Source organism: Falco cherrug, chromosome 3, assembly GCF_023634085.1.
Source record: "Falco cherrug isolate bFalChe1 chromosome 3, bFalChe1.pri, whole genome shotgun sequence".
In the NCBI taxonomy this organism is placed as follows: Eukaryota; Metazoa; Chordata; class Aves; order Falconiformes; family Falconidae; genus Falco; species Falco cherrug.
In genome coordinates, this window is record NC_073699.1 from 2,526,958 (window position 1) to 2,553,815 (window position 26,858).

A 26,858-nucleotide genomic window follows, 5' to 3' on the forward strand; every position below is an offset into this window, starting at 1 on the left:
TATAGGGTATCTAATTTTAGCCTTTTTTTTTTTCTTTAGTAGCCTCAGACATCATTTACTCAGATTTTTGCCATCAGATGAACATCATGAACATAATAAATTCAAAAGCAGTCTAAAAGAACGTCTATTGTGAGCTTTCTGCACATTTCATAACAAATTCAGATTCTGTTCAAAATATCTACAGAATTGGGGGACAAAAGGGGGGAAAAGCATTCCCTTTTGTGTCACTGGCTCTGTTTTGTTTGTTTTTTTTTTTAAAGCTGTCCTGCAATTACAAAAGACGAGTACTTAAGAGGAGTAGGAGGTAAGTGTTCTCTTCTGTTCCAAACACCTTTAAAGTTACTTCAGCTGTTGCAAATATTCGCAAAAAGCATACAGAAGACGACCTGAAACCACTAGGCACTGTATGGTAACAGCTTTTTTAAGTAGCTACATGGAAATTGTCCACATCTGGGGGAAAATTAACATAAACCCCTAACTCAAAAATCACATTTTGCTATTAAAAGGAAGTGTAACAATGATATTTATCACAATACTCTAAGTGAGTTGTGATGTTGCTTTCTCAGGTGATGAGCAGGAATTTGTCATACATGGTGTGTTCTATCAAGGCTGCGTAAGATTTATTTACAAGACAATGCCAGCTAAAACCATAGTGTTTGTAGAGAGCTTTATAGCAAGTGCAGGAGGCCACGATGCCTGTGAAGGACCTTGAAGGCTAAAGAAGAAAGAAAGTAAGATAAGGTTGGCTGAACGCCTGGAAGAAAAATGGGATATGAAGCAAGGCCGGAGTGGATGCGCGATGCCACGCCGGCAGCTGGCTGAGAACATGAAACTCACAGAGATAAGAAAGAAGAGAGAAAAAAAATGCAACAAGTTCAGTGTGTTTGTAGCTTAGTAATTAACCAATTATATGTAGCCAAGAAGTGTGTGAACAGTATTGATTAACCAATGATATTTTAGTACGTTGCGTTGTGAACAACAAATGAGGATATATAAGCGTGGGTTTTGGACTAATAAAGGGTCTTCTGGTCAGATTCAGGAGTCCGTGCCTCCATCTCAAGTGCTGTGTACAGAATGGAGAGGCACATCTGTGTATTTCCTTGTTCTTAAAAGGACAGAAGAGTGAGTGTTGCAATTAAACAACTGGTATTTTCTCCTCTGCTGGACTAAGAATAAAAATAAATTCAGGAGAAAGGTAAATCACCTTTTGAAGTATTTTACTGCATAAATAATTAAAAACCCAAATTGCAAGGATGTCATTCATACCAGTTTTCTGGCATTATCAGTCAAGAAAGTTTAATTACAAATAGCATGCTTGTCAAACATGTTAAGAAAACATAACCTGTACTGTATTCCCTACCGGTACCTTCATATAAAATCATATGAGGTAATGTGTTCCATCTAAGCACTCCAGATGTCTTCAGGAGACTCGTCAAAACTAGACTAAAATCATTATGCTGGGAGAGCAGGCACTTGTCAAACACCCTTTTCTAGAGGTCAGTTTGGAACAAGAAGGAACTTACCTGTGTTCGTACACTGTGTGAGTGTACGCACATTATAACCCCTCTGGGTATACACAAGTCTAGAATGTTCCAGATCAACTACACCTTGCAAGCAGAAAGGATCCTGCCACGCAGTAGGAAAAGAAGTCCATGGTATGCAGACCTTTTCTGAGAATAGCTTAACCTATTTGGACCACTCAAGCAAAACAACAGAACAAAAAAAAACAAAACCAAGAAAAAGCCAGGCAACACTGATGGAAAGAAAATGTTTTTTTCTTAATCTTCCAAGAAAAGCATGTAAATAATTTCATTTCTAAAAGAGCATCTTAACAAGAATTAAAATCTCATTCCTTAGTTTTTAAAATATTTCTCATTCCGAATACCATAACAGATTTTCAAAACCATACTTTTGAAACAAATGCAAGCAGGGTTGATGCAAAAAACATTTTCCTCAAAAGGTTATTCATGTGGTAACATTGGATCAGAGCAAGATCACAAAGCAGGACCTTGCCCAAAGAGGGCTTCCAGTCAGCCACGCAGCCCCTTGCAGAGTCTCAAAGAAAACATGTAACAGGGCAGGTTGAAAGGATAGACCAGGCCTGGTTTTAACACAACGGCACTCAGAGCTGGAAGGCTCAATGAGTAAGACAGGAGTCTTTAAAACATGATGTCTTCAGCTTTTTAACCAGAACAGAACATGACAGATGTGCAAACACAGGGGCTGCAACTAGTTGGAGCTATTAGGAAAAACAAAAAAAAAAGTAATCCTTTTCAAAAACTTCAAACTTCTGTTTATAGTAATTGAGGAACATAATTTACATATCACCACAGCCATCTATTTATGAAGGAAGGGAATTCGGGTCCATGGAATGAAGTGAAGTAACAAAAGTACCAGACTTCATTTCTCTCTCTCAAAACCCAAAGAGTCTGACAGTACAGGGAAAACCTAAGGGAGAAAATGGATAAAGGAAATGGAAACTACTACGAAAGGGACCAAATACCTAATTGCTGTAACTCTTGTACTCCCTGCACAGAAGTATGCAGAGAGTGCTCGGAAAGAACTCTTACCTACATCTTCAAATATTGCTACACAATTCCAAAAACTATGATGACACTGAATTTGGACAAACATACCATTTTGTTTGTTACTTACCAGTTCTGTGTGAACTTTAAGATGTGCCTGGAGCTTGTATTTATCTGGAGTAGAGTAGTCACAGTGTTCTGTGGGACATTTCAGCAAAATATTACTGTGTTTCTGAATGACGTGACGCTTAAGGCAGTTTTTGGTGATGGAAGAATAATTGCACTGAGAGCAGTAATATAAATGTTCTCGAGTATGCGTACGAACATGCATGTCATAATGCACTTGGTACCAAAACAACTTGCCTGAAAATAAAATCAGACATGAAGAAAGTAATTTCTAAACAACTGTTAGTGAAAATTCCATTACATACCCAATTTTCTTTCAGGGCAAAACACATTGTTTGAATCCTGTCCCTTTTGTCTTTAATAAAAACCTGTCCTAAAGACCCTTCATTACTGAAAATATGTTTACAAAAACCACTTTTGTCTAAAAAGACTGTGTCGTATGTCCTGAAACAGCTTAACAAAGGCAGCTTTAATACCTATCAATGATCTTTTTCCCAAGGAAAAAGTCCTTTAAATCTGTTCTATACAAAGAATCTGAACGCAACTGTATACTAAAAGTCTATCAAAATCAATTTTCTTACTTCCTTTCGTGTTACTCATTCCTAAAAGCCTTTCTGACCTAATAGCACCAAAAAGTACATAGAAATTCATCTAATGTACAATGCTATGGTGTTTCAAACTTTTCTTTAAAACTTTGCTTCCTTTCCCTTCTCAGCAATGAAGACTACAAGATAAATCCCAAATTATTTCCTTTCCAGTTATGTAAACACAAAAAATTACAATAGAATAAATGCGAATGGTGCATTATTCCCATTTTGATAAATCCAAAAACCCAATTACAATCAGAATGGTCTTTACCTGATACTACATAATGACAATTTTCATCTCAAAAAAACTGGTCCAAATCAAGTCACAAAAATACACCAGTACATACATACATTTTGTACAGAATGTAAGTCATCATACATCCTCCCATATTATATGAAAAAGACTCTGAATTTTATACTGATCTGATAATAGGGCTTAAGCATTAAAGCATGGACTGATAAATGCTGATTGCATACCTCAATTTGCTGTGCTTGACCCCAGTGAAAATTATGAGGTGAGGAGAGGCATGTGGACAGAAATAATCTAATTCTATCATATTTCATATCAATAGAAAATTGAACCTAGCAAAACATTGCTTTGCTATACTCTGCATGTGGTCTTTTGAGAAGATTTGAGTCATTTCACACTATACAGCAAAGAATAAATCTTGCTGGACCCCAGAATCCATACTGAACCACAAAATTAATACTTCTACAAAGATACACAAATATATTGAACACTATAAAGCAGATGAGCAAGAAAAAATGTCCCACTACCTAACAGTTAAAAAAAAGCCCAACAAAACAATAGAAGAACGTAATTCTACTGCTCCTTACCACAATATTCACATTCTAAGTCTCCATAAACCTTCCTTATCCTCTCACACAACTCTGTGTTCATTTGTCTCTTCTGCAAACTCTCCAAGATCTGCATAAAGGCAACAGCTCCGCTCCCACTGTCCGGTGTAACTGTGTGAGAAGAGGCTGCCTGTTGGCTGATGGCTGCATCAGCCTCTGGGGCTGGCAAGGAGTTTGTGGTTTCTACAGAATTTTGAACTGGTGGATCGCTTGTTTCTGATTCACTAGAAGGAACAGACCGATTTCTCTCTTCAGAGACTGAAAGGTTCTCAGTCATTGCATTGTTGTGACTCAAATTTAAACTTCTGTCTTCAGACAGCAAAAGCTGAATTTCTTCACCCTGCTCATTTACAGAACTGCAGTGATCAACTTCCTCTTCATTTCCAGGAGGAACTTTTAACTCATCAGGACAAGTATCATTCTTCAGCAGAAAGCAATCTGACGCGACACAGGATTGAATGTTTGGGACTGCTATATCTGTTGTTTGACACAGCGTCTCTGTTACATTCTTGACCAAAGAATTTTCAAATTCTAAGGCAAGAACTGTATCAATTTTTAAGTCACCATTATGTTGACCATTATGGTTTATATCTGCAGCTGTTGTTTCACCTTTACAAGCAGATGGTTGCGGTGTGTTAATAGCATCAGTACTCCTGACAGTCAATTCATCTGCACTTTGTGCTAGCTGTTCACCAAGGGCTTCTGGCTGGATATCACCTCCCGGTTCAAGCAGGCAGAAACTCTGATTGATAGAGCTGTTAAAAACAGAAGTCTCCTGCAAATCTGCGTGCACATCTTTGATGTGAGCACGGAGTCTTACAGAACTAACAAATTTCTTCAGGCACACAGAACACACATACACAAATGGGTGCTTTCGAACATGAAGCTCAAGGGCTTGGTATTTAGTGGCTCCGTGACCACAGAGCTCACAAGCAAAGGGTCTTTCATCACCATGAACAAGCATGTGACGGTCTCGGTCAAGTTCATTTTTGAATTTGCGTTCACAAATATGGCAGTCATAAAGAAGTTGTCTTTTGCCCTCTCGTGTCATCAAGCGAAGCTCATCAAAAACATCTTTCACCTTTTTATCTTGAAGGTCATGTGTTTCCTTGATATGCTTGATCAAATTTTTAACATCAGAGTATTTTTTTTTGCAGAAGCGACAATGCTGCTTAATCTTTTTATGAACTCTTTCAATGTGGACTTTGAGATGGCCTTTGCTGAGGCAAGTGAACGTACAATAATCACAGCTGAACTTCTCCCCTGTATGTTTCCGCATGTGAACATTGAGGTTGGCTTTGATTGCACTGGCATAACTGCAATACGAACACTTGTAAGGTTTTTCATTTGTATGAATCCTCAAATGTGCTTGGAGGGAGTGTTTAAATTTGAACACCTTGTTACAGTATTCACAGGTAAAAATCTTCAGTTGAGTTGGCCCCAACCTAAAAAAACCCAAAACCAGTTATATATTACAATATTGAAAGTTGGTGACATAATTTGTCAAAATTTCCCTAGATATTCATAACGGACAGAAACATTCACTTTATTTTAAAACGGTATTCTCCACAGGCTTTTTAAATTCTACAAGTTATGCACAGATTATTTTCAGCTGTTCCTTTATTTGAAGGGCTCAGAAAATATTTCAGTTTCGTGAAAATGGACAGGGAAGCATTTCATTCATATTTTGCATGAACACAAATACAAGTACTTCAAAATCACCTGCTTGATTTCATTGCCTGTTCATATGGGGTTTGCTGAATGGCATATTCTTGATAACCTCTTCGTTGTGATGGGTCTTGAACTGTTGCCTCTGGAGCTGTGGGTTCACTTTCTTGCGGAGCAGCCTCAACGGGAACAATTTTTGTGGCTCCTAAAAGCAAGAACAAAAAATGCTCATTAAAAATATCATATCAAAACATGCATTGTCTATAACATAAAAGTGTAAACAGAACATTAAACTCTGTAATCACTACTTTAATTATTTTAGTTTCTGTTCTTAAATTCATGCGCATAAAATGATGGATACACTTCCAGAGGATGTCAGTACTTACACCACAGCTCTGCTTAAATAACATGCCAGGACTAATGATTCTGAGGGTTACTCATGGTGCTTGATGTCTGCTGTTATGAGATACTGCATCCAAATACTTCAGCCTTTAAAAAACCTGTATCGTTTGACAATGAAATTTTAATTTTCCTGTTTCTGCCTCATAGCACATCCCTTGAAAACTTCAGTCAAGCTGTTTAATCAGTTCCACAAATAGGGCTGGGGAAAAGATACTGTTTGGTCTGTATTTAAAAGTCTGCATATGTTTTCCTTAAATCTTTTACTGCTTACATTTCGGGGCATACTGCCATTCCCTCAGAATAAAAGAATATGTTCCATGTGCACTCCTCAATCTCTATCAGAAGCAGGAGTAAAGAGACTCCTTCTACTGGATTTCCAAAGATCAGACTCTGTCCCTCAAAGCTTTACAGACAATACAGGCAAAAATGAGCATATTTTGAGATGTGATCTATTTGAGATTATTTAGCTAGGTGTTCTTTACTTTCTGAGCAGTGACAAAAAAACTTAATGTCAGGCATCCGTAGTTAGCATTGAACATAATGAAAATTGATATAAACATTAATTTCCACTGGAAAAAAAAACCCAAACCTGATGCATACCAAACCAAGCCCCCATAATTGATTGCTCCCCTCCTTTTCAACTTATCTGTCTATAATACATCTATACATGTGTTCAATGGGAATGCCATTATTTTCAAAAGTTGAATTTATATGTATTTGTATATTTACATACTTGTTCACATATAAATATTACAATTATATACGTATTTGTGAAATCTTCATGTTCTACTAACAAGTATTATAGAAAAATCTTGGAAAAAATAAATTTTGCTTTCTGGTCTGATAATGGAAAATTAATAGTAAATGAGACACACCATATACTAATTAACAAAAAGAAAACAAGACATTGAATATGTAGTAATAGATGAACACCCATCCATCCTAGGAAAAAAATATTACAGGACCTGTAATTAAAGACTGTTCTATCATACACTGGGGACAGGGAAGCACGAGAGGTCGCACATGAAAATATCTTTGAATTAAATAGTGAAGTTAACAACTTCAGGTAAAACTGAAATTTGGTAAGTTTCCCTTTATATTTTTTCCTGGATATTACATTAGTATCTGATCTCATTTCAATTCACCTGATTAGAAGGCAGGGGGGAGGGGTGGGGGTGGGGGAAGTACAGTACAGCTTTGTGACAGAGGAAAGCATTTACAATAAGGATCACAGAAACCTGAAACATGAGAGCCTAGAAAGCAAAAGACAGAGTCAACATACTCAACATATTTTTAACAGATTCTGTTATTCATATATTCTCTATATAAAATGAAACATCTGAATAGAAAGAAGTTCAAAGAATGATGCATGAGCTTTTCCTTTAACAAAAGGATGAAATTAATTCTTGCTCCATTGCAGAGCATGTTGCTGAAGATATTATTTACAAAATATATGCAGTATTAACATGCGGTCTCTGAAACAGCAATTATAAGAACAACAAAACTAAACCACAAAGAGTACAAAGTCCAAAGAAAACTAGCTGGTTAGCAAATTATTAAATCTAGTTTCCCTAAAAAAACTTTTAGCCTGTAGACCACCAAAAAGCTTCAGGAAAAAGGCAGGTAGAGTATATGGGAAAAATCAGAAGTAAGTGGGGTTACTCAACAACATGTGTGAAAGACTTAAAAGATATTAAGTGGGGGAAAGCAGTGCTATAGACAAGGGAGAAAGATGGAGATCCTGTGGGTCCTTCAGAGTGATTTAAAGTGGGAAACTGAGATATTTTGAGAAGAGGCCATTTGCAAGTGTGTAAGGCTATTGCAGCCTTTTGTATCAGATGGGATGTCAGCCAACACTGCAACTAAACAGACTGTAATACCTCTGCCACTCACTGAACTGGCTGGATCTAAAAATGGCTTTTTTTGACTGTTGTTTTTTAATAATGCTTTCAGTTCTGTACTAAAGATTCTGCCAGTTGATCAGAACTGGTCTTCCAAGTTTTGAACCCGAATGTTATCAGAATATTTTAACTTCCTATTCCCTCTGTCACTCCCTCTCCCACAAATGCCAGGCTGTCCAGCAGGACTGCACCTCCCCAACTGCGCTGTAGTAGCCCAGCGAGACGGGAGCTTGTCATTACATATACAGGAGACACGGTTCAATCAGTGGCTTCAGTAGAAAAATGATAAAACAGACATTAGACACCGGACTAGTGTTCCCATAGTTCAGCGTTTCTAAAACAGAAGCAAATTCTTCTATATTTAGAAAGACTCAGTTAAAAAAAAAGGACCTTGAACTGCTCTGTATGCATGGCCAGCTCCTTCAGACCTCCCATTTCTGGAATGTAAGGCAGATCCTCAGTAATGCTCTGCACTGAACCTCCTCTCTGCCCTTCTGCCTTGCAGGATGTTCGAGCACTTCCTGCTGAACTGTTTAACAGACTTTTGTGCTACCAGTATAACTTTTCAATCACCTAAATTAGGTGAACTAGGTAAGTACTAACTCACCAGTATTTTGCACGCTTGGATGGATAGCAGACTCCAGGTCATCCTAGTATTACTGCTTCTAAATTCCCTCTGCAGTTAATAAAGACAAACGACTCAAAAACCTAAAGAGGGAGATCCAAGTCTTCAAACATACTGACAGAGTACTTACTCACAGTAGGCAATTATGTCCCCTCATGTTAAGTAGTTACTTCCTACCCTTAGAAGATACAGAAGCACTAAGAAACATTAGATGCCTTCAGCCACTGGGGATGCTGCCTAAGTATGTAGCCACAGCAATCACTGCTGTACCATAAACTAATGACTAAAGCATATGCCCAGAAAGTGAGAAAATTGGTTTCTAGGCAGCCTAGTAAGTAGTGAACCCACACATCTCACATCCAGAAAGAATGCTCTCAACAGGCTAGGGAGAAGCGTAAGAGCAAGGCAAACGGATACAAGGTCTGGTTTTCCATTAAAAATACCATATGCCAATAAGGAAGATAAAAGCTTTCATAACTGTTTCCCTGGACAATCATTTCAAGAACACAAGTATCAGGAGAAAAAAAGAGGTTAACTGTAATGATCATTTCTTTCACTAAAACCCTTCCTCCAGCACTATTCTATCTTTATTTTAAATGCAAAATGGACTTCAGTTTACTAGACGGATTTTATGCCTTTTGCTTTCCTCTTTTCAGTCAATATCATCTGTTCTAAATAAATCTGCTTTAAGAGTAATAAGATTTGAGTTCCTCATGACATTCTGACAGCAACTGCTGCGGATAAGCATTACCCAGCATGCCTTATCTCTGGCTCAAACTCAGTGATGGCCTCTAATCTCTTACAGTCTGCCCCTTGGAAAAGTAGCTTGCCCTTTACTACAAAGCTCTCCAAGACTTATCAACACCCTAAAAGGTAATCACAATGGAAGGAACGCTTAGGAATGGATCAGAAATAAAACAGGAGACAACAACCACCAAATTCCTACTAAAACCCAACTGAATTCCATGAACCTCCTACAACTTCAAGTACGGGCAACAAAAAAGGATACAGAAGAACCAGAAAACAGTAACAAAGACAAAATCAGAAGTATTTTGTTTGGAAAAGTGATATGTACCTCAGAGACCTTCAGCTTGGAAGAGAGATAAATGCAACAGCTTGGAAGAGAGATAAATGCAAGAGGAGTATCAGAAAGACCTCTAAAATTAGCAATACTGTCAAAAAAGTGTGAATAGTCATTATCTCATAAACCATGAACAAAAAGTGGTTTGAAGAAATAAGCAGCCAGCAGTCTTAAAACAAAACGAAAGAATGTACACTTCCACCCTGTGTGTAATTAAATTATGGAACAATTACTGCACAATGTTACAGAGACTGAAATAAAAGTATTCAAGAAGGGATTTAGACAAATTAATAGAGATGTATTAAATATGATGATCCAGATGCAACTACCAGCTCCGTGGCTGCCAGAATCTGGGAGGCTTTACATAGCAAGTTTCTTTCATCCTTCCTGTAGAGATGCTTCAAGCCACCTTTAGAGACAACTGATCTGACTAGATGAACCCTTATTAAAAAGAAAAAAAAAAAAGCACTGTAGCTTAAGGTTTTTTAAAAAATTCATAATGTAGGTAATCTGGTCTGCATGGGTACAATAATTTGCTATGGGTATGAAGTAAATATTTGTTTCTTACAACCTCTTCTTGAAGGAATCTATTTTTTCAGTTTCTACAATACCATATGGAATGGGCTTCAAATGCATACAACCCCTGGTACGAGAGTTCTGAAAGTGAAACCAACAGAAACTAACCCTAGCCATAACCCCCCAATGTTCCCCATGCAAACCTACCCCTCACCCCCAAAATAAAGCTTAAAAAAAGGCAAAACACCCTCTTAATATTTTTATAGGCTAGCTCACCATGAGGTTAAACACACTTTAACTCGGACAAAGAAATAGAAACATAGGCCTGTGCCTATAGGAATGAAGATTACTATCCCTTTCAACAGAGCTGGACATTAGATTGGCTGAGCTAAATCCATCTGTAACCCCACGGTAACACAGATACCTGCTCACATTCAGAGGGAAAAGCTCTAATTTTCCAAACCTTGCTTAATTCCACAACATCAACAAGGTTAGCTTTTCTCTAGCCCTCCATCAACTACACATTCGTGATGCCTTAGAAATGCCAGCACAGGAGTTTACAAAGATCAAGAGGATCAAAGAAGGGATCTGGCTAAGATCAGCACCATGTCCCTCCTTTTGCAAATACATAATTAGTTTTTTGGTGGGCTTTACCACACAACTGCATAAACAGGCAAAACGATCCAAAGAACAGGAATGTGTGGCCAGGGGCTGGGGCAAGGGGCGTGACAGCAGCCTATACTTACTGTCCCTGCTGCTTTAAAAAGGAATACCCTGATCCTCCTCCTTTCTCCTGAGATACTCATTTGGTCACTACTTTCCCTCTTCCCACTTTTGAAACTTGCATGGCCCCAATGTGAGTCATTTCAGTAAGCAAAACTGGTAGAAAACAAATTATGACAAAGAAAATGTGTATGTGTGTGTGTATGCATATGTATGTGTATATATTTTAGCAGGTTTTTGAACCAGTTTCACAGGCTGACACAAGCACTAGTGCTGGTACACGAAAGGGGAAGTGAACCGTGAAATCAGAAAGAAGCAGGAAAGTTCCCTTGGCAACAGTCTGATATTAAATCCACTCAGATGTGTCATAAACCCACAACCATCGTTCCGTAAGCTACAAAAAAAGTAATCTTAAACAGAAAAGACTGTTACCAGTTACACTAAGTCAGTCCCAAAATAGTAAGCAAAATAACAGTATCCAATTTTCCCTGCTTCCTAAAAATCTCAATGGGAGAGGGCACCAAGTGTTCATACTTGGGTATAGTAGCAGGGGAACACTGGCCTTTTACACGTGGTGGTTCCTCAGTGGAAATCAGGGAGAGAAAAAGTGGCTGAGTGTTATATTAAGAACTTGTAGGGGAAAAAAATCCAACTCCTTTAGAAACCAAAAAACAATCAGCATCAATGTTTTAAATATTTCACACAATTTCTGCGTATCTTGAGCTCTACCACAAAAAGCAAGAATGGTACCATTGACTGTCTTCACAGGAACTTAAAAGAACTCTCCAAGTAACAATCTGAGTCTTTAAAATATTACAAGACACACAGAAAACCAATTTAAATGTTCAGAGTAGAATCTCCCCTGATTCAACCTAATTGAGCATGAATAATAAATTGGTTTTGGAAGCCTTGATGGTATTACAGAATTTAAACATGGGAAATAAAATACATAAAAAAGCAGAAGACTGAATATTTGGCAGAGTTTATTCGCTGGTTCTTAAAAATAGACTATGAACAAAAGTATCTGCCATTCAAAACAAAGTAATTTTAGCTGTGCATATAATTGTAGTTCTTCACTCTCATTCTTAATTCCAATGCTTACAAAAATATGTACTATGTTTAATCTGGTACCTGACATACGTGTTCACGAACACAGCATTCCCTCTCTTCAACATCTTTGGGTGCCTCTTGTTACAGAATCACAGAACGGTTTGGGTTGGAAGGGACCTTAAAGATCATCCAGTTCCCACCCCCCTGCCATGGGCAGGGACACCTTCCACCAGACCAGGTTGCTCCAAGCCCCGTCCAGCCTGGCCTTGAGCACTGCCAGGGATGGGGCACCTGTGCCACTGCCTCACTGTCGCAGCACTCTCCAAACTACCAGCTCCAGCAAGGTCTTTTACCATCTCATACCAACATACTGGGCTCCTCCACCGTGTGTCAAAAAGCTGTTGTCAATGCTCTGTAGGCACCCTCCTCTACCACATCAAATGCTTACTACATTTTCTTCAATATCTGTATTTACTATTATTTCATTTACCTCTTTAGGTTTGTTTCCCAAGAAAATGGGTCTTTGATTGCACTGTCTACCATGTCTCTCCTTCCTCTCTTGAAAATTCTCCTATCCTCGCCAGAAATTTAAAGATCTCAAAGAGAAAGATTCTTAAAGGTTTATAAAATTCAGCAACTAGAGAGAGGAGACCCCAATTACAGGTCTTCCCAAAAGCCTTGAGGAAGGGAGGATCAGTGTATAAATCCATACGAACACCTATATGAATCCATTTACTAACAACTTCATGAGCCCCTTAACCAGCCATTGCACGCTCACGTTCGCCCATACAAAGGAGGACAAGAAGGCAGCATCACATATGGCAGTGAGGGGAATGGGCACCAGGATGGGGAAAAAGCTACATGCAGGGGGAAAGAGGCAAAAGAGGTGGGAGACACAGCAGGAAAATGAGTGTCTAGCAACAGCTAGAAAAGAGCCCAGGGTTACATCACACAAGAGAAAGGGGCCTGCAGTTAGTGAAATGAAATGGCGCAGACCTCAAACCACCCTGAAGCTGGGTCCCCACACTTCAAGTGCTCACCAGTCCTCTTCCACTTTCCACTGTATTTACAATATCGCAAGACAAATTTTTAACAGCTCAGCTGAAGTCCAAAACCCTGTGTGATGTTTCTCAAACAGTGAATGTGAAGGTGTTTTTCACTTACCTTCTAAGCACACAGGCTATTAGCAGGTGAGCTCATCCAGTTTCCTCTTACCATTGTAATTAGAAATGCATTTTAGCAAACTTTAGCAAACAAAAGCAAATTCTGCATTTACCAAAAAGTCAAAGCATATCACAGATCTCAACATCAAAAGATATCGAACAACACAAAAAAATTCAGCTAACTTCCAAACTACAACAATAAAATAAATATAAACATTGTAGTTGTTCTGAGAGCTGTAAGCAGAAGAAATACTCAGAAACGTTAGCAATAATGAAAAGGAGAACAATAAAACTGCAAAGCTGAAAATAATGCACAGAACTGTTAAAAAGGGATCCTGTCAGTCAGGTGAGTGAATGGTTTATATAAACAGGCAAATGCACGTCTAATTTTAAAATAAATAGTTTGAAATTATTCCAAAATCCTTTGATGAAAAGGTACTATAGAAATTTAAGGATTAAGAATATTTTAATCCTTATATAGAGACTTTATTTGATTTGCAAATATATATACAAATTTTCTGCCAAATTATTTGTATACAGAAATATTAAAGTTATATATATACTAAGCTGTGTGTGTTTTCATAAACAAATTTACATTTATCATAAATATATACAAAAATCAAGGGCTGTAATAAAGATATTACAGGGGAAAAATACTTTCCTGTCCTTTGGACACTGTATTTTTCATTTTCTTCTTTAAAACTATTCACAGACTAAACATAACTGATGTTAGTGCAGATAACTACATCCAGGTCCAGCATTTGTCATACCTATGAAGAAATGTGCCGGCAGTTCTAAAATTATACAGCTGTCAGATACAGAGATTCTGTATCAAGTTAATCAAATCATACTAAATACTTTTCAGCTAATAAATACCCCAAGCAGTTAAGTCTTAGACCAGTGACTATTTTATACAGTGTTAGCATGGGCAAAACCAAATTTGATTATATAATCGGTGATTCTGATTACCTGGAATAGCTTCATGGGCTGTCAAAACCACACTTATAATAGGATTTTTAGCTCCTGAAACTTGTTCAGTCTCCTTAGTTGATGGTGTTTTCTCTGTTTTCTGAGCTCTGGACCTCTTTGGAGTTTTTTCTCGCTCATCTTCCTTCCTGTCAAGGTCAACGTCAGAATCATTACCTAAAGAGTAAACATCAAAAAGAATGTAACTATGTACAAAAGAAATGGGGTAACACAGTCACTACCACCACAAGAAAGAATTAGAAGAAATTAATGCTACTCTAGAAAGAAATACATGTAATCATAACAAGACGTGCTGGACAAATCCCTAAAAGGGAGTATTTTCCCTCTATTTAATAAAACCAGTGTGATACTTACACAAACAGAGAATCCAGACAAAAAATTTAAAACTTTTCAAAGTTTTCTGAGCGTTTCTGGACCCTCAGAAACATTTGTGTTTCTAAATTATCTTAATATTATTGTGGATCTTATTGAAAATTCTACAAACTTTGTAGAATTTCTTATGATTTCACTATCAATGAAAAATTATTTTTCTCCTTTCCATATGTAATTGTTCTGATGACTTCAGGATTATTTCTTCTAGTACTGGATTCATTATCTATCTTATTTAATGGAAAGTCTTCAGACAGCCTCTCTGGATTAGGCTTTTTTCACCCACTGTTACTGTGAATCAATAGCCAGAAACACAATTTTCTTTCACAGAATTGATTCAGTAATTAAAATTCAAAATAGTACTTTGGTTCAAACTGTCTCCTGACACATAACTCTTCATTTTGAAGGCCTGCACTTCTAAGTCATTCCCTAACTGCTGCTGTTCAGAGTGTCTTCAGTCTCTTAAGTTGGTTAACTTTTGGACCTGTTAACTAGAAAGCAATGCAATAGAAGTTAGAATGAAAAATCACTGATCAGCTAAGTTGTTCCGAGAAGCTATTTCTTTCTTAAAGCAAATGAGGAATTCCTCACTGAAATTCTAAAAATGAAATAATAAAAATGCTTGTATATAAAGAATTAGCAGCATAAAGAATAAAAACAGAGGCCTGTAAGTTTATACCAACAAAATTTCTTTATCTTAGATGAAGTGGTAGAAGATGCAGGCTAGAGAAAACAAACTTGGCAAATTAAGGCATGCAAATGTTCCAGAGGTATTGAGTATGGAGAGCAAAAACCGATGGAAGAAAACTATAAATGAACCCAGTGAATTTTTTTGTTGTTGTTGGGGGTTTTTTTGTCTGTTTTGGTTTTTTGTTTGTTTGTTTTTGGTTTCCTCTGAATTGAAAGTAGCTGACATGATCTCCAGAGTAAGTCATTCAATGTATATTCATAATGTGCTGTAGCTGCTCTACTGAGATAGGGAAAAATATATAAATTAAAAATGGTAACAGCAAAGCTGTAGTGTGTCTAGAGTTTATGACATGCAAATAGCAAAACAGTGGAAAGACATGCTATATGGAAATGGCTGTGGTTTAATTTCAGTAATATTTTGTTAATATTCATCTGAGATTCAAACAAGACTGTTCCCATGGTCTTACCCTTAATGAAACAAAGGGCTAAAGAGTACTGTCTGTTCCTTAAAAAAATGAAGGACACAAGCACAAACTAGAGTAGCATAGTTAGGACTGATCATGTAATTACCACCTGGATAAACTGCAAGCTCTTCACCAGATACAAACCCAGAAGGAAACAAGGTATGTAGGAATTAGTTTAGATTTCTCAGGCATATTGAGGCAGAAGTATGTATACTAACAACGATTAATGACTTGATGCTAATCTGTACATTTGAAATTCATATTTACAATACCAAGCATGAGCAACAATCACAGAGCAAACTGAGTTCGCACACTGTTAGCAAGCTATCTTGCTACGGAGTCATTAGCAATGTTTTTGCCCCAGCTTCCCATTTCTAGATGATACAAAATTATCTTGAGAGCCCTGCCCCTGCTTTTCAGTACCTGCTAATGATTTTTTCAATTTTGTTAGAGAAATTCCTTGATATATACCTCTTCTCAACTACCTTTTCCTCATTCAATTTCTATTATTTTGGAAAATATTGCTACTTTATAGGTATGAAGGTTCTCATCCCATCCCCACTTAACTCCTTAATATAGTTGTAAATTACTGACTGATATTGAAACTATATAATTGTAACACCGACACTTTTCTGCAATACTTTAAAGGGATATTTGAATATAAGGAAATATCCCCTTCGACAAGAAACTGCTTCTGCAGTGTTTTCTTTTGGCATGATGAAGGAGCATGGGGGGAAACAAACACATTTTTCCACATTGCCTCAATAAACAGCCTCTGTTAGTTTATTATCAACAATACAATGAATCATCACATATTTCACAGCAGGACCAGGTCAGGCAACAGAAGAAAGTCTGCTCACAAAGAATCAGAATACACAAAGAATGTGAACTTTTCATTAAATTGTGTTTCCCTGAGGCTGCTTCACGTACTGCTACATAACAAATACAAATATTAACTGGGTTTATTACTCTGGTTTTGTTCAGTGGACAGCAAGAGTTAGTGATACTGTTGGGGGAGTTAAGATTTTATATACCTGTGGACAAAACTCCAAGTCATTTTTTGCATGTTTTAGCTAAAAGAAATCCAGAACTATAGATTGAAAGGAAAGCTGTGATAAGGACAACAGAATTTTTTCCATTTTCTTTGGGATCACACAATGAATTCCTAGTAGGCATACAAACAGAATCCAAGCACCCTACTCCTAAATTCTCCTTTCTAACTATGACAAAGTAAGAGTTAGTCAGTTTTATGAGGAACTAAAGTAGTTGAAACCAAACAACAAAGCCATTTTATTGCCTTTTCATGCTCTTCACGTTAACCTGTTAACTCCATCAATTTTGAATACTGGAATTCTACTAGAAACGGAAGAAAAGGAAGAAAAGAAGAAGAGGAAGAAGAGGAAGAAAAGGACAAAACACAGACTTGAGTTTGTTAGTGATCCACACTAATGATTAACTACTACCATAGTCACAAGCTAACAAATGCTTCATGCTGGTTTTCTTTCATAATGTGCCTCTATCAGGCAGATCAGTTTGCTAGTTCCTTTGCTTCAACCAAAGATAAGAGCTCTAGAAAAGAACAGACATGTTACAATAAATACAGTTCACTGTGACACCCTGCTTTCTAAACAGACATCCAAAAATGCTATTCAAAAAGATTTTAAAATAATATACAGAAATGCAAAATAAAAATACTTCTTTACTACAAAGTTGCTATTGCATATTCATAGAAAACTTGTACATGGATGCTAAGCATAAATATGAAGATTATACCCATGTGAAAATATTTTCTTTAAAACCCCAAAGCTGGTAAGTACTTCAAACAAAGGACTGAATCTCAATTTCCATCTTCTCAATACGAGCTGAGAACATCCAGCAGCTAACAGGAGGACTACACTCAGCGTCTGCAAAGATGCAAGGAAGGTATTGAGTGCCATGCAAATTACATTAATAGGAAAAAAACCCCACCATACATATATTGGCCAAAAACAGGCAAGTGAGAAAATTCAACTTATTTGCTGATCATACATCTTCAATTAGCACTGAATAGTTGTATGAACCTTCTCAACACTCACATGATAAAAAAAAAATTAAAAAATTGTCTCCTCTCTACCGAGTGGTCAACTCAAGTTTTGACACTTAAATGTGAAAATTTATTCACTAATCTGATGGACATTGATGACAGTAGCCCCATTCTTCCCCTTCTGGAGAAGGAACAAGCATCTTCCAGAAACTGTTTGTTGGTAAGGAGCTGGGGCTGCACACATTGCCAATACTTTTTGCTACAAACATAACTATTTCATAGTCTATGTGTACCTGAAAGAGACTTAAAAAAAAAGCCAGAACCAACGTTCCCCAGCGAATCACCAAACAAAAAAAAATCTTAACTCCCAATGACAGCTGCTTTCTTCCTGAACTCTCTCTATACCAAAAAACCCTGAACTAGAAGGTGTGCTTTAAGGAAGGATTAAGAGGGAGACAAAAGCACATTTTAATGAAAAACAAGAGCTTCAACTTTGACCACAGGGCTCAGACTGTCTTTCCATAATATGGTAGCATATCATGAGTAATTTAGTTGTCTTCTTGGAAAAAAATTGTCAAAGTGTTTTGCCTCTCACAGCTAGGACAACCTGTACAATGTAACAATTCTTGTTGAATTATAAAGGAACACCCACAAGTGATTTGTAAGACGGTTTATCAGAAAATTGAGTATATGCAATTTAGCATAGATAAGCAAAGTTTCTCCAAGCAGTAATGCTTGCTCCTAAACAGATTTATTTACACAAACTGCCTCACTTTGCATCTCCCTCGCTAAGCAGTCAGTTTAGCACTTTGTCAGCTGACTTTGATTCAACAGACAAATAAACTGACCTCCCCTATCTAGCTACAGGCATTTTAAATGCCTGTTTCTGTTTGTGCAAGAAATACAGCACCATGCCTTGTGCCTTCTAACACATCTAAGAAATGGTCATGTCTGTGTTGACAAGTAAAGCTACTGTCAACTCTGAATCAATCACTGCTTGCAGGCTTCTGTCAAACTGGATTGTTCATCTGTCCCATGATTTTATTTCAGTCATTAATTGAAGGTATTGCTCTCTACATTCATAACTGGATGCACAACTTTCTGCAGGCACAGCTACACATCCTCAACTGGCACGTTTTTAAACTACCATTCATTCAAATTACTATTTTTTTATACCCTACAAGATGTCGGTATTTCATAGTAGCAAGAGAGCAGCTTGGAAAAAAAAGTAAACTGGCCATTCAAAATGAACACATGAAATCGGTTCTCCTGCACAAACTGACATACAACTCACAGAAAGAATTCAGTCAAATCAGAATCTAACTGAATGGCAAAACCATTTTAAACTAAGGCCAAAAGTGCCAACTTTAAGAATTATGCAGGCTCCCAATTCAGTAGGAATGAATGGTTCACTCCAGAGAAGAGAACCTGTCCACTGCTGTAATCTGTCTTCCACCCAAATCCCATTCCCCAGGCATCAAATGTCCTCCCTTCTATCTGTCAGCGATTCAGCTATGCTGTGGTGTGGGAGAGGGATGGTGGTTAAAATAATTACCTGTTGCCTGCCTCCCAAAACAACTGACCTTAGAGGCAGCTGCTGGGGAACTGCTTCAATCCAGCAACAGCCAAAAGCCTTGAACCCATCCCGCCCCAGCGGCAGAGGCTGAAGCAGCCCTGTTTTCTGGCTGGGGGCAGACACAGTAAAGACACATGGCTGTTCAGGAGCAACCTCAACACCTCCAGTTTTGTCTTCCAATAAAGAGAATGGATGGCAGCACCACCAGCCAGCCAGATCCAAATCATTAGTCAAAAACAGTAATTTGTTTTAACCAAATAAAAATAAATAGGTGTAGACACAGCTCTGCTTGAATCACAGCAACTTTCCTAAGCAAATTTGCCCCCTCCTGAAGAGAGCATGTACAATTAGGATTTGTAAGCACAACAGACATATTTTAATTCTGTGCTGCAGTGGGTTTGCATGGCAAGGTTTTGGTAGTTGGGGGGTAGTAGTTAGGGGGTGTGGTACAGGGGGGGCTTCTGTGAGAAGCTGCCAGAAGCTTCCCCTGTGTCACACGGGGCCAGTTCCAGCCACTGTGAGATGGACATGCCGCTGGGATGGACACACAGCTGGGATGGCCCCGCCGCTGGGATGGACACACGGCTGGGATGGCCCCGCCGCTGGGACGGCCCCGCCGGCGGCCCAGGCCGAGCCCATCAGCGCCGGCGGCAGCGCCTCTGAGAGAACGTATTGAAGAAGCGGGAACAACCCGCACAGCAACTTGCAGCGGGAGAGGAGCGAGCTGTGTGGGAGCCGCGGCCCTGCAGCCCCCGGGCAGCGCCGGAGGGGCCGGAGCCGCTCCCGGCCCGGAGCAGAGATTCCCCCCCAGCCCGCGGCGCCCCCGGCCCGCGGAGCCCCCGGGGGAGCAGCTCCCCCCCCGCAGCCCGGGCAGGGCCCCCCCCGGGGCAGGGGGTGCCCGCAGGGGGCTGTGACCCGCGGGCAGCGGCGCCGGGGCAGCTCCGGGCAGGGCCTGTGGCCCCGCGGGGAGGAGCCCGGGCTGGGGCCGGGCTGGGGCAGGGCCTGTGCCCCCGGGGGCGGGGGGGCTGGGGCCGGCTGGGCCGGGGGGGCTGCGCCCGCGGGGGGGACACGCTGCGGCAGGGAAAGAGAGGAACGAGGAGCGGGGGAGACAAGGAGCGAGAAGCTGAGCGCGGCCCTCAGTGCCCGTAGCCCTGTGCTGCTGCTGGGAGGGGGCAGGGACGGGCAGGAGCCGAGCTGCGCCCGGGGAGAAGGGAGCGCTGCGGAAGGTGCTTTGAGGGGCGGGTTTATTTCTCACTGGCCCGCTCTGACTTTCCCCGGGGCAGACCTGGGTTGTGCCTGTGACGGTCACTGGGGAGCGATCTCTCCCTGCCCCCACCCCGACCCACGGGCCTGTCGTTACATTCTCTGCCCCCTGCCCGGCTGAGGAGGGCAGGGACAGAGCGGGCAGGGGGGCACCTGCCCTCCGGCATGGCCAGCCCGCCGCAGGTGCAAAAAAGTAACACTTTTTTCGTGCTGTTTTAGTGAATTGGCTCAGAAGGTGGTCATTATGCATCAAACGATTTAATTCGATGCACAGAAGATGTCAGTAACCAGTAAGGCTTGGTGACTCCTGAAAGAGTGGGAGAACTATCAACGAGATTCCGACCTCTGGGAGGTCAGTGTGGATCACTGATCACGCAAGCAGAGAGCAGCAAAGGCCTGTTATATCCACCAGTTTTACCTCTGACCAATATATACTGCAGGTTCAATAGAGTTCTGTAGTGATTTATTCATTTTAAGTTTAAATGTCCAATTTGATAAGGATTTCAACACTCCCTTTGTGGATCTATAAAAGGCAGCAAAACATTTTATCAATTGGAAACCTTTCCTAATACTGTATCTGCAGCTCAAATCATGTATTATTTTTCTCTCAATAAAGAATATCACATGGAATATCAATATATTTTTCCATTATTTATATGTTTAGCATACTTTAGCAACAACTAAAAATTAGTGTGTCATCAGCATTATTTTGGTCACAAATCAAAAACACCGCATCAGGGGAAAAAAAAGAGAATTCAGGGAAAAAAAAGAATTTACTACCTTTGGAAGAAGGGGCAAGCAACTCTAAGAGGACTATAAGGATGTCATTAGTTATGCAGGGAGAAAATTAGAAAGGTGAAAGCCCAGCTAGAACTTAAGCTGGCTACTGCCATAAAAGAACAAAAATGTTTTTACAAATACATTAGAAACAAAAGGAGGGCCAAGGATAATCTCCATCTGTTAATTGATTGTGGTGGGGAACATTCCCACAAAGGATGAGGAAAAGGCTGAGGTCCTGATGCCTTCTTTGTCTCAGTCTTTAATAGCAGTACCAGTTACTGTCAGGGTACTCAGCCCCCTGTGTTTGAGGACAGGGAGGAGCAGAATGAAGTCCCCACAGTCCAGGAGGGAACAATTAGTGACCTGCTGCTCCACTTAGACATGCACAAGTCAATGGGGCCAGACGGGATCCACCTGAGCATACTGAGGGAGCTGACAGAAGAGCTCACCAAGTTGCTCTCCATCATTTATCAGCAGTCTTAGCTAACTGGAGAGGTCCCAGAGGCTGGAGGTCAGCCAATGTGATGCCCATCTACGAGAAGGGTTGGAAGGAGGATCTGGGGAACTACAGGCCTGTCAGCCTGACCTCAGTGCCAGGGAAGGTTATGGAGCAGATCATCCTGAGCATCATCACATGGCACATACAGGACAGCCAGGGTTTCAGGCCCAGCCAGCGTGAGTTTATGAAAAGCAAGTCCTTCTTGACAAACCTGATCTCCTCCTATGACAAGGTGACCCACTTCCTGGATGAGGGAAAGGCTGTGGATGTTGTTGACCTGGACCTCAGTAAAGCCTTTGACACCATCTCCCACAGCATCTCCTGGAGACACTGGCAGCTCATGGCTCGGATGGGTGTGCTCTGTGCTGGGTTAAAACCTGGCTGGATGGCCGAGCCCAAAGAGGGGTGGTGGATGGAGTTACATCCAGCTGGTGGCCGGTCACAAGTGGTGTGCCCCAGGGCTCGGTACTGGGGCCAGTCCTGGTTAATGTCTTTATCAATGATCTGGACAGGGGCATTGAGTGCACACCCTCAGGACATTTCCAGACAACACCAAGCTGGACAGGAGTGTTGATCTGCTTGAGGGTCGGAAGGCTCTGCAGAGGGACCTGGACTGGCTGGACTGATGGGCCAATGCCAACTGTATGAAATTCAACAAGCAGAAGTGCCAGGTCCTGCACTCGGATGCCCAGGTGGCCAAGGAGGCCAATGGCATCCTGGCCTGTATCAGAGACAGTGTGGCCAGCAGGACAGGGGCAGTAAATGTCCCCCTGTACTTGGCACTGGTGAGGCCACACCTCGAATACTGTGTTCAGTTTTGGGGCCCTCACTTCAACAAAGAAATTGAGGTGCTGGAGCGTGTGCCAGAGAAGAGCAGCAAAGCTGGTGCAGGGTCTGGAGCACAAGTCTCCTGAGGAGAAGCTGAGGGAACTGGGGTTGTTCAGCCTGGAGAAAAGGAGGCTCAGGAGGGACCTTATTGTTCCTCACAGCTACCTGACAGGGGGCTGTAGGCAGGTGGGATTCGGTCTCTTCTCCCAGGTAACAGCCAACAGGACAAGAGAAAATGAACCCAAGTTGCCCCAGGGGAGGTTTAGATTGGATATTAGGAAAAATTCCTTCACTGAAAGGGTGGTCAAGCACTGGAACAGGCCTCCCAGGGAGGTGGTGGAATCACCATCCCTGGAAGCATTCAAAAAATGTGCTTAGAGATAGGGTTTAGTGGTGGACTTGGCAGTCCTGGGTTAATGGTTGGACTTGATGATCTAAAAGGCCTTTTCCAAGCTCAATGACTCTATGATTCTATGAGCTGCTACAAAGAAAATTAACTCCATCCCAGCCAGATCCAGTGCAAAGTGAAAACATTCTTGATTTTTAATCCGTTGTCCATTTAGTGCTAAACTTTGCAACAAATTAAATAACATGAGAAAGCAGTAAAATATATACTACGGAAAAATCTCAGAAGCATTAGAAAACCAGATAAAAGTATTTTCAAGTTGGAAAGACATGGATAAAAATGGGGGAAAAAACAACCCTTATGTATTAGGCAAGAGGTCAATGCCTACGACTGAAGAACTTGCAGTCAAAGCTTCTTATGATTTTTAGCCACTCTTAGCTACTGTGTCTGAAATGCAAGAGAAGATAACGTACCTCTGGAAGGTTCAGAGATCCTCAGTAAAATTCTCCATTTAGCTCTAAGAACTTCAGTAATAGAGAAATCTCATTGAAATAGAAATTTCAGTGCTCTTTTCCTCACATACACCAAAATAAGTGTGATTTCAAGATGTTTTTGTCTCAGGGATAGTTTACACTAGAAAATGTTATTATCAACCACATCTGCTCAAGTAACTGAAGTATTTGTTAAAAATTATAAACACACAAAAACACAGACACAAAATAAATACCCAGTGTAAACTGCAATACTATGTGCTGAGTCAGCTACACCACTATCTGTGTATGATACACTTAAAATTCAACTCCATTTGAGGACAATGAAGCTACAGAAAGGTCTTTCAATAATCAGTAACTGGTGACAGAATAACTTGGAATTAAACGAGATTAAGGCTCCCACACGCTACGTTTCTAAATGGCCATTATAGACAGAGCTCTAGTTAACACAGTCAACGAGGCCTAGAAGCAATGCAGCTAACCCTGTGTGGCTCCACAGGCTCCCCCTAAAGCACTGACTTGATCTTTGCTGGGTATAATTACAGCTTAGAAAATCTCGTGCATAAACACATATGCAGACAGGTGCTAGTCTGAAACATACTCCTACCTACAGTGACAATAAACGCAAAACAAAGCACATACACAAAAAAGTTTACGATAAAGCAATGGGCTCTAAACTGACTCTTAAGCAACAGGAAAGATCTGACTGTCTTTCTAAATAGTTCCCTGAAAATGTAAGTTCAAAACTCAGCAATAGTCAGAAAAATCAAACATAATCTGAGGAATCATTAAGAAGAGAACAGAACAGAAAAAAAAAAATTCATGCCATGGTATAAACCAGGGATGCTTTTGTGTACTGAACACCACCTATAGTTTTGGTCCTCCATCTCAAAACAGTTACAGCAGAGCTGCTGAGAAGAATAAGCCTGGCCAGATGTGTAAGCAATTTCCATATAGTCTAGTTAGTCTGTTAGTTACAACTCAGACAGGATAAGAATAATCTAAATGCAAATATGAAGATTTCTAAATCATAAACGTTATGCAAGAGGTAATACAGAACTATTATTCCCCAATGGAACGAGCAGCATCGGGTTTAAGAAACGAGCAGAAGTACTATTTCACAGACTATGTACTAATGCTCTTAAACTCATTAACACAGAACATACTGAAAACTTGAAGACCGGACAGCTTTGTAATGCACTTAGAAAAATTAATGAGTTTAACAGCTTTCAGTTGCTAACGATATGGGTGAAACCTCTAGTTCAGGGACTCTGACACCAACTTTGAAAACTAAGAATCTTGGTGCCTTTGGGTAAGTATTTTATTTTTTTTAATTTTTATATCATTAGAAGGTCCTCATGAAAATACATGAACAAATAAAAACACATTTGTAATTTAATTCTTTGCTTGTCTTTTCAAGTTTAGACTTTTCTTGTTCACATTTCGAAGAATAACCCATCATCCTCAAAACTTTCTTCATAATGAAAATTGAATCTGATAGCAATTCAACACCAAGAGCTCAAATTTTAAAGAACATGTTTTCTGAGCTGGTAAAGCGACACAAGCATGGCAAACAGTCCTAGGCACAGACCGTATTGTTCTTGTCCACTCCTCACAAAGTTTTGAGCTACTCAATGTAACCACATTTTCTTAAAGGATAATAATAATTCACAAGCTAGTTTCATCTACGTATTCAGAAATTGAAAAGTTGTCCCAAAGCGGTTCATATGGCAAAGCCAAAAGTGAAAAGTTTTCCTGTGATGGTTCAGTAATCAGTAGCTGGCTGAAGACTGAATTTCTCAGATGTATTCAAGGAAGAATTATCCCCTCAGGATAAAACCAGCCCCCAACACCTTCAATGTCTGCAGTCAAAGCAGGAAGCTTTGGGCTGGAGACAATCCAGCTGCACCAGTCACCAACAACTAGAAGCCTTTGTTATTTGCTGCTGCTCAAGAATAACTTACTTTGTTTGATAGGTTTGCTTTTGCCAGACAATAAATAAATGTTTCATCTGTCCAAAATTGAGTCTATTTTGTTTTCAAAGAAGGAAAAGGATGAACAACTTCCTTTGAAAAATCTGCCAGTGCGTTTTATACCAAAACTGATCAAGATAAGATTTAGGAGCACTAATAAGCTGAAAGATCAAGAACAGTTAATTTGAGCTTATTCTCTGATCTGAGATTTAAAAAAAAAATTAGAAAAGGCAACATTGCTGCCAAAATAATGCAAATATTAACACCATACCTAGCACATACAAACCACAAAGGGCATGGATACTTGTGATGTCAGAGATGAGACAGCTGGAATAAAGGTCACTATGTACACTTGAAAAATCCTACCACTGATGATAGTTAAAAAAATAACCAGGTACTTTATCAAAACAAGTTTCTGTGCTCTGTCAACATATTGAAAGCCCATTTTAAATAGTTTTTGCCACAGCATCTCACTGAAAGTAAAATAGTCATAGTAGTTGTGTATCATGGCAACAGACTGGACACAAAAGGCTAACAGAAAACTGGAGGAAATTCAAGGGCAAATTCTGTCTACAAGTAGAAGGAACAGGATATCATGCTAAGAAGCTAGGCAAAAGCAAAAGTCTAATTTTGACGCAAACATAAACTCAGATAATTTGGACAAATTTATTCCTTTGTATGCATACTGACATTCCCTTTGAGCAAAGTTAAATAGGCAGTTGGACTAGATGACCTAGTCTATAGTCTAGTCTAAATGAATATTCACCGTTGTCTTTTTAAACAGGCTTCCTAGAGAGGTGGTCGGTGCCCCAAGCCTGTCAGTGTTTAAGAGGCATTTGGACAGTGCCCTTAACAACATGCTTTAACTTTTGGTCAGCCCTGAAGTAGTCAGGCAGTTGGACTAGATGATCACTGTAGGTGCCTTTCAAATGAAGGACCTATGTTCTGTTTTATTCTGTTCTATTCTAAAACTTTTGGGAGGCTGAATATATTCAAAGCAATCTTAAAGCTAAATTTAAACAATGAACTCTCATTCTCCAATGAGTCATTCACATAAAGTTTTGTAAAATAGAAGAGGTGAGTGTGGCATTACTTTTTATACAGTAAAACGAGCCATCTGGAAAAGCAGTCTTTAAATCTATTAAAAGAACAGGACAGAATTCAGGTTTTCCAAGTCACAGGACAGAAATACCTCCACAGAGCCATCCTTCCTCACCAATGCGTGATACTGACCTATGTGGCCAGTACCGCCTCTCACTGGAAAACTGTAACCCTCTTTGTGAGAAACAGAACAGTTGCTTACACAGAAGAAGCATTTCAGGGAGTTTAGAACAATCATTAGTG

General features: G+C 39.7%; 1 protein-coding gene across 4 annotated transcripts in view; it reads right to left on the minus strand.

Moving 5' to 3' along the window:
- Positions 1 to 26,858, minus strand: part of ZFAT (zinc finger and AT-hook domain containing) — a 145,065-nt gene that overhangs the window by 47,187 nt on the left and 71,020 nt on the right. For all 4 annotated transcript variants that reach the window (XM_055703584.1, XM_027805476.2, XM_055703583.1 and 1 more), the window contains exons 4-7: positions 14,195 to 14,368; positions 5,819 to 5,969; positions 4,076 to 5,541; positions 2,656 to 2,888 (exon numbers count right to left, since the gene is read on the minus strand). In XM_055703584.1, coding sequence (XP_055559559.1) covers positions 2,656 to 2,888; positions 4,076 to 5,541; positions 5,819 to 5,969; positions 14,195 to 14,368 — 2,024 coding nt within the window. The remainder of the gene's footprint in view (positions 1 to 2,655; positions 2,889 to 4,075; positions 5,542 to 5,818; positions 5,970 to 14,194; positions 14,369 to 26,858) is intronic.